The sequence below is a fragment of the Ornithodoros turicata genome, unplaced genomic scaffold (genome assembly GCF_037126465.1).
Source record: "Ornithodoros turicata isolate Travis unplaced genomic scaffold, ASM3712646v1 ctg00001390.1, whole genome shotgun sequence".
Taxonomy (NCBI): domain Eukaryota; kingdom Metazoa; phylum Arthropoda; class Arachnida; order Ixodida; family Argasidae; genus Ornithodoros; species Ornithodoros turicata.
This window is the reverse complement of record NW_026999583.1, coordinates 28,904-38,109: the sequence shown is the minus strand read 5'-3', so window position 1 is coordinate 38,109 and position 9,206 is coordinate 28,904. Positions and strand designations below refer to the sequence as shown.

Here is a 9,206-nt window from a genome sequence, read left to right as displayed (position 1 = left end):
TTGGGTGATATCGGTGTTTGGCATCAAGTGTTATCTGTGACATAACGTCATGTGGGGGGAGTGTCAGTTAGAATGGATGTTTCACTTGTTTTCAGCGTTAGTAAACGGTTGAAAGTTGCGTCGTCGCTGTCTCGTTTCTTCGTCTGTCGTCGCCGGGCCAAAAGAACCTATCGGAAAGTGAATACGGCAAGTTCAGGTGTCTAAAAAAATCACGGGGATGATCAGCTTTTTCGACAATCAGTGGCGACCGGCTTGAAGGCACTCGTATGTCCCCAAGACAGGCGATCGCACTGACTTACTCGTATGCTAGGGACTACAATTACGACACGGCTGTCATAGTCATTATTCGACGGCAAGAAAAGAAAAAAAAAACATCACGAGAAACTGTCACAGATTGGTATAACTATTGCAAGGAGCAGTGTGGTAACGTTCTAAAAATAAAAACTACCTATTCCGACATGGCGAAGATTGGGAGCGACGGCCATGTCGTTGGAGTACATGAATGCAAAATTGGGAGGCCGAAAATTCAATAAGGGGAGGCTCGTAGAGGGGATATGGGTAACTGACATATGATTATGGGGTTCGTGGTTTTCGGCATTTTCCGGAAAATGCCGGAAAATACCCCCCGAATGATTTTTTTTTTTCAGATTCGGAATATTCCGGAAAAATACGAATTTCTCGTATCCTAACAGCTGCCATCCCTGGAACCGCAAAGGGAAATCCCCTTGGAATCTCCCTTTGCCGACTATTTCTCGAGCGTGGCATTATCTTCGGGCTGTGCCCTTGTTTCGTTGTGCGTAAGCGCTTATAGGAGGATGACCTCATCTCTGTTGATGTGATCTCATATGGATGATATAAAGCGCGAGTTTTTCGAATATGCTGCATTCCCTGCCCCTTAGGTTGATTGATTGATTGATTGATTGATTATGTGTTTAATGGCACAAAGGCAACAAAGGCCATAGAGCGCCAAAACTATGCTGAGTGTGTCGGAGACGATTATGGGAAAGATGATGTGAGAGAGAGTGTGGTAGTTAAAACCTATCTACAGGTATGAGCGATGATTGATTGACCAGGATAAGAGAGAGGGGGATGACGATAGCAAGCGAGCATGGCAGTTAAAAGCTATCTACAAGTGTGACAATGAGATATTTACATGAGGAGTTCGGTGATAATGGATAAAAGCGGAGCAATGCTTATCATCTACATCTGACTAAGAAACCCACACGTGGTCAAAAATTTGATTACGTTATCAAACGGCACAAGAGGGGTGTCACCCCCAGGTGGATATATCTCCTATTCAGTTTATGGACGACCCGTTCCAGCACATGGCCTTTGTTATCGCAGTGCTGGCTATTCCTGTTTCTAACGCTAATGTTGAGCGCGCGTTCTCTAAACTGCGTGTTATTAATCCCAAGGAGCTAGCCGCTATGACACATGCGAGCATGATGATGTACGCTTGCATCTATTACAATAAGAGGTAGTCTCATTGTTTGCCGGTTTGGCACAGGCAACAAAAGACATTGTTAATGAAGCCATGAATCAATTCACTTCTTTTCGGTTCGTCGTTACTTCGCCCGCAAAATAGGCTCTCTTTCATGCGAAATAAATAGATGCCCGTATTCGGGCATTTATTTTTTGGGCGGAATATAGATGCCGAAAAAATCCGATTTATAGTCCCCAATATAAGTGCCGATAAACACCCCCCGAATTGGGTTGAAAATAAATGCCGAAAACCACAAACCCTACATATGATTGACATTCATAGTCGGGACAACAAGCGCGATGCGATAACATTACTATCGCAAATCAAAAACAATGTAGAAGAGAATACTATAATATCACCGATTGGCTGGAAGGGCTACATGGGGGCTTGTTCAGAATGGATTTGAACACTTGACAGTAAACCATCCACAGCTTAAACTACATCGATCCGGACACAGGGGCCAACACACACCAAATTGAGTCGCAGTGGAGGCTTCTCAGACAAGAATTAGCAAGGCGGGGCGTCAGAAATGACAGCATGGGGGAGCATTTTTTTTTATGGTGCCGTGGTCGCAGGCGCAACAGTAAGGACACATTTGACAAAATTTTGCACGGCATTAGCGTAGCATATCCAGGTTTGGACTAGAAAAAACATCACCTCAAGAACATATCAAATTCCTTTTATGGTAGGACACCCAGGACAAATATGCCATCTCCGAGCAGGCTGTGGTGAGTGCTTAGTCTTGCGCGTTTCTCATTATTATGCAATATGTCACCACACTAGCTCACATTTTCAGTGCGCTACTCGTTGACAAGGCTTCCATTCTTTACTTGTTTGGAAATATGAATGTAAAATATGAATACCCAAGACATCGAACTGAGCCTGTTGGTATTCATTCATTGTAACTAGAAGCACTAAAACAACGACTAAAGACGAAGCGTCTACTATCAACGAGGGTTTATTTGCTCACACGCAGGTGGTTTAAAGGGACTGTAGGACCAGGAACCGTGCGCATGGGACGATGTGGAGTCTGGAGGAGGGCTTCTGGTCCGTGCGGTGCATTCGTCGTGCTCTCAGAAGTACGTGGCCCTAACTGAGCCTGTGTGCTGAAATATTTCAACACAGAAACAGATTAAGACATGGAACGTTATTTACATCAACGTGCTACGTTGTCAACACAGTGCGGCAGTTCCATACAATATGTGATATCTATAAAAAATGAAGGTCATTGAAAAGGTTAGCCAGCTGTAGAACTCGAACCCACACCTTCTGGAATACCGGTCCGGTCCGGTCTGGATTCCAGTCTGATCGGTATTCCAGATATATCAATGAAACGCACTGCAGTGATTAGTACTATACAAAGCGTCAGTGGCGTAGCCAGGAAAATATTTTCGGAGTAGTTCTAGGCAGGGTTGGCTACCGGAAACGGAAACGAGAAACGGTAATTGCCGAGATTCAGCAAGAAACGAAAATAGGAACGGAAACAAAATTGTATTAGTTTCCACTACCAGAAACCGAAACTGAAACCAAATTCGCAGGACTCTCTCAGTGTTTTTGCGTTAATATGAAAATTATATGTATCAGCAATATTCTTCCGGTCATAATTTACTCATTCATTCGTTCGTTTATTTTCGGGACTTTCTTTCGTGTTGAGCCCGCTCGGTGTGGCTGTCCTTTTCCATCCATTATGTGTGGCTAGAATATCTGAGATGAAAAAAACCAAAAGCAGGACAGTACGAGTTCCAGGTGAGAAGCTGAAACTAGTACCGGGTAATTACCTCGGAAATGGAAACGGAAACGAAATTCTTAAAATGAGACGGAAACAGAAACCGCTACCGCAAATCAACCATATACGGAAACAGAAACGGAAACGAAAAGCCGACCTTTTCAGTTACCGGAACCGGAAACAATAATATTTTTGGTAACCAACCCTGGTTCTAGGGGGACTTTAGATGGAGTGGAGGATTTCATCCTCGGTTCTTTCTCCCAAATATCCCAACAAGGGTACGATATCGCTAAGGTCGATCCCACGAAACCCCACTCTGAGAGTCTGGCTATATGCCACTGCAAAGCGTTGTCAAGCCGACGAGCTCCGCCCAACTAACATGTCGGTCGCCTGCAAGTGGCTGCGCATGCGCATACGTTTACCGTCTTCTGTCGCAAATGGAGCACCAAATCTTCGACCCATCGGAATTTCGGTACCCAAGTTTTCCAAGTTCGGTACCCGCGACCTGGGTATAAGTAGGAGGACACGCACTCTTAAAAATGAACTTCACCGCATAGCACGCTCCTAGCCAACCATTATCTCGAATGATATCGTTATCTGCCCTGATTTATTGAAAACACGGGGCGTACGCCTTTTCTGTGACAATTATGAACAGCATAAGTGTCACAGAAATGGCGTACGCCCCCCGTTTTCAACAAATCAGGGCAGATAACGATATCATTCGAAATAATGGTTGGCTAGGAGCGTGCTATGAGGTGAAGTTCATTTTTTAAGAGTGCGCCACCGGCTGTGCCACCGAGGCCGGCAATTTTTTTTTGTCCGTACTATCAAGTGTTATAGAGTGATTTATAAATGACGTTGTCGAACCAAGCGTGTGACCGAGTTGCTCAAAGATCGTGCGATCGTGCGCCGGTCCCGTTAAAGCTTTATTAGAACGTGGGGTACTTCTAGAGCTCTCACGGGGTCTACGCCTATAGCACCTGCATTTAGGGTTGCCACCAGGCCGGTATTATACCGGCACCGCCGGTTATTTGCACGCTCTGCCGGTTGCCGGTAAGAAGATGATACCGGCAGCCTTTTGGGCCGGTATTTGTGGCTCAAGACCTTTCATAATGGCTTTTACGGGGTTTTACCTTCAACATTCCACTACAGCTTGAATAAATCTGGAGCACACACCCAACTCCGCAGTCTCCAGTCGTTTTCTTAGTTATTCATTATTATGATTATTCATCGTTAATATTATTATCACTGTTATTCATCACGTCTTGCGTTCGGAGGGGACAAGAGCAGTGGTTGTGCAAAGCTGTTGGTGATTGTGTCGAGCCAGCTAGAACGTTCCTCACCCACTTTCCCTTTCCCAGGAGCCTTTCCTCCTTTCCCTTTATCCACCTCCTCTCCCTCGGCCGGTATTTTTCACTCCGAAAGGTGGCAACCCTACCTGCACGTGTGTGACAGACGGAACGGAAGATGCAGCCGTATACTAAATATGGTTCTTCTTTAGGGACTGTATGCATATATTAAAAGCGAATTACCAGGTCGAAGTTTTTCAGCTTCATACTCTTGGATATGGTGAGGCTGTACATGGGGTTGGTGTCTAACGTCTTCTTGGGGTTATCCTTTAGAGCGGACTCTTCGCCGGTCAGTCCGATCAGGATGCGGGACACGTACACCTTCATGGTGATGCGGACGTCGTCACGAGTGATGTTGCGGTCGAAGATGGTGGTGTCGTTATATTGCACAACCACCCTGAAGCGAAAACAAATATAAGCACGTATAGTTTGAAGGCGAACTACAGCATAACAGAAGGTCGCTCCACGTCAATAAAATACCGTACGTTGATTTTTTTATTTTATTTTATTTTTCTAAATATACAGAGGACGCAGGTGCGCTAATCAGCTCCAGGGACAGACTGAATACCTATGAAAAAATATTCCGAAATCCGTGATTCATGACAAGTATAAAAACGAGTGCATACACTGACTTGACAAAACAATACGAAACAATTGAATTCAGACGTTTCGTCCCCCATACAAATATCAATTCAAATATAATATTCATATATTCATATATGCAAATATCTGTTCCCGTGCCATAGTGGTTATAGGATGATCGCCTTCCACGCCGAGACTGGGAGGTGACACGAGTTCGATTCCAGGCTCGGGCCGTGCTCTCTGAGGTTTCCCCTAGGTTTTCCGACAGCCTTTCCACACGAACTTCGGCACAGTTCCCACTGAAGCCGGCCCAGGACACAGAATAAAACCCGTCCCCCACTCCTTCCTCTTGGTCTGTCCTCGCCTGGATGTCGCTCATCGCCATAGTTGCTTCGTGGCGGTAACGCAGAAACTTAAAAAAAAAAAACGGCTGCAAACCACAGCTTTTTTTTTTTTTTTTTTTTCAAACACGTAGTAGTGCTTTGCTACAGGCACACTGACGTTGCTGCTAAGAGGAACATTGGAATCATGATGGAATGTCCAGAGAACGCGTTGCTCGCCCCTGATGTCGATCCGACACCTTTCCCAGCAATTTTTCTCGATGGATGTGGCCCAGCCAGTGAAGTCGTCCTTAGCTTACAGTTTGTGGCACATGAAGTTATCGCGAAACTCAATCAAAAGAAGAAACGGCGAAGTCTCAAGAGATTTTTTTTTATGCGTCAGCATTAGAAGACTCATACCAAACGAGAACCGCGGTGTCCATCTGGGGACACGAGAAAGAAACGAGAAGGAAGGAGGTACTACCACAGGAGCAGCTTGAACAAAGTCAAAAGTCGGTGGTGGTGACAAAAGTCGTTTTGCATTACTCGCTCAACTACACTCGCTCATATACACAAGAACACATGAAGGAAGGAAACACAGGAGCGGCCATTCCGACAGTTTTTCATTGGGACGGGCGTAGCCGCCTTCGTATTGTATTCTGGGAAACTCCTGTCCACTACGTGACCGCTCACGTGACCTCAGACAGCATGGCGCCTCCCAAAGCAGAGAACGTTGTCATTCGGGATGATGGTTGGCTAGGAGCGTGCTATGTGGTGAAGTTCATTTTTAAGAGCGCAGTTGTCTTGTAGAGGAAGTGATGACCCTCTACATAGACCTGACCGGCGATGATGGAATGTCCCAGCGGGCAGATGGTCGTGGCTTCACGCTAGGACGGTGCAGGTAGAACTGGCTGGCAAGCGCAGTGGCGCACGCCAGCAGAGGCACGTCCTCATCGTCGCCACAGTCTTTTTACAGTTCAGATGCTGAACGCGTGCGTGTACTTTTAGTTCTGTGTGTTTGGAGGCATAGGCGCCGACTGCGGGGGGCTTGAGGGCCTGAGCTCCCCGGAACTTTCCTTCTAGGGGGCCCAGGACCCCTCCGGGAAGTCTACGTATCTGACACTCAAGATGAAAGTTCCGAGGGATATCCTAAGAATCAATCGCGTGTTGCATGCGAGTGATGATGAAAATCCTGCAAAAGTTATCGTCTCATAACGCCACAACACGGAATTCCTGATACCCTGCCCGACATCTCTTTATGGGAGGGGGCGTTGTGCCCCGGTCCCCAAAACGACATGTAAACAAAGTCACATGACCTCAAAATGACGTTTTCTATGACGTGAGATGACAGTTTTGCCAAAAGCACCCGCTTGAGGGTAGTTAGAACAATGGCGGGTTTGTGTCACACCTGTGTTCCCACTTCTGTCGTCCCCAATACTGCACCACCTACTGAAGACGGAGATAGCTCTCTCCGGCTCCTCAAGGCGCCTATAATGTGACACCTTCAGACGGCTGCCTGGGCGTCTGACGTCACGCAGTAAATGTGCCCAGACAAGTTCTATAGTACGTGCATACGGTTTCTACGTTTGACGATTGGTGTGCTAGTGGTGCAATGAACCCGTACGCTTTGAATTTGATTCTAAGGAAGCAACGGGCTGCTAACCCACGCTCTTAGAAATGAGCTTCACCACTCCTATAGCCAACCATCATCCCGAGCAACATCGTTCTCGCCCATTATTCGTTGAAAACGGGGGCGGAGCGTATTCTGTGCCGTGCATAATGACACAAAATAGGCTCCTCCTCCCGTTTTCAAAATATCTAGTGCGAGAACGTTGTCATTCGGGTTGATGATTGGCTATGAGCGTGCCATGTGAGCGTGAAGATATTATTATCATTTTTAAGAGTGCACGCGTCTTCGCTTTTGGAGTTGTTCTTGCATTCTTTGTCGACTCTAAGTGCGCAACAATCCACACTGCTTCTAGTTAAGGACCCTTTGGAGATCCTCATCCAATCAGCGATTGCGTTTGCTCTACTCACTGGCCATTAGCGTCTCCAGCCCAGGTGACGTAACCGCCGGGCGACAGGGTTGCCGAGGGTTTCTCAAAGTCCGAATCCTTCAAAGAAACACCAGACGATAAAGAAACTGTGAAAGAAAGACTCTAATAAAAGCATCGCCATTTCGATACTATCGTACCACCAATAATAATAATAACAATAATAGCAGTGAATAATTGATACCTTTTCAGCGAAATATATACATTTTCTTATAACGACGCAAGAGGGTTCCCATCAACAACTTATTTTAAGTATATTAAGTTGTTTTATTTTATTAATTTAATTATAAAAATTTTAAATATACTATTATATTATCAATTATTAGTTATACTTTTGAATTTATTAAATTACTTATTTCAAGTATTAAAATTAAGTATTTTAAGTATATTAAATACTTATTTTACTTGAACCGTGTAGAAAAAAAGTGACGTAACCGTGACGTACGTGAGACGCAAGACGTGACGTAGGTAGACGAAACAAACTGCACAGAGAACGTCGCCGTTCCTTCACATACGCCCTTCACGGGTGGCTCCTTTGTAATACGTACACACAACTGAGTTCATGTTTTTAGCCACTGAGCGTAGGTCAATCCAGCACTGAAACGGAGGAGGGCTCCCGCTCAGAGGCTGCATCTTCTCGACAGTGTAATCCCGTGCGCGGAATGTGGTTTCTTTCTGGACAACCTAGTTTGCGCTCGCTTTGTGTGGTGACACCACGTGTACCACCCCGATAGATACGTACGCGTATTCCTCACGGTCAAAAAAACGTGAAAGATTCCGGTAGCCATTTTTAGAGGAAGCACCGAAAACGGTAGGGCTACCGGTAGACTGGAGCAAGAACAAGGCCATATACAACTATAACAATATGTAAGAAACTACACCAAATTATTCACACATGAAATGCTACACACGTACTTGAGTGTGGTATTGTTGTTAATTATAATTTTTTCACTACTTTTTTTTAAATTTTTCGCTAATAAAATTATTCACTCTACACTCTTAAAAATGAACTTCACCGCATAGCACGCTCCTAGCCAACCATGATCTCAAATGACATCGTTATCTGCCCTGATTTGTTGAAAACGGGAGGCGTACGTCTTTTTTGTGACAATTATGAACAGCATAAGTGTCACAAAAAAGGCGTACGCCTCCCGTTTTCAACAAATCAGGGCAGATGACGATATCATTCGAGATCATGGTTGGCTGGGAGCGTGCTATGCAGTGAAGTTCATTTTTAAGAGTGTATTAGTTATAGTCAATCGAGATGACGACGCTCTTGTAGCATCTCACATCATTCGGTTGCAAACCGTGAGAGTCGGTCTGTCAATCGAACTTGAGCGCATTCCATTGGTGCTTTTTTCTATAAGGGCCTTCATGACACAAAAATTGCGGGACGGCGGAGGGGGATTTCGCGGCAACAGATTATCACAAACAACTTCAATTTTATCCTGTGACCGCGTACGCCCACGAGTGACTATTCCCCGCAGAAGCGGAAGACGCGAATGACGTCATAGCTTCAATGTTCACGTGCACTGCTAACCGTAGGGGATATTCTGCGAAACAGCCCAAGATACTCCATAGCAGACGAGAGGAAAGACGCTGACGGCAGCCGGTGTCGTCTGCTAAGCGTCGTCTGCTAAGTGTGCAGTACGTCACTCCAGATCTTCCGCACCCTGTGAACGCTCAACATAA

General features: G+C 45.5%; 1 protein-coding gene across 5 annotated transcripts in view; it reads right to left on the bottom strand.

Annotated features, from left to right (window-relative positions):
* Positions 1-2,425: 2,425 nt before the first annotated feature.
* The window catches only part of LOC135376933 (uncharacterized), a 30,976-nt gene continuing 24,195 nt past the window's right edge, over positions 2,426-9,206 (bottom strand). For all 5 annotated transcript variants that reach the window (XM_064609353.1, XM_064609356.1, XM_064609352.1 and 2 more), the window contains 3 exons: positions 7,498-7,574; positions 4,742-4,955; positions 2,426-2,589 (listed from right to left, as the gene is read on the bottom strand). In XM_064609353.1, the coding sequence (XP_064465423.1) occupies positions 2,557-2,589; positions 4,742-4,955; positions 7,498-7,574 (324 nt within the window). In that variant the 3' untranslated portion in view covers positions 2,426-2,556. The remainder of the gene's footprint in view (positions 2,590-4,741; positions 4,956-7,497; positions 7,575-9,206) is intronic.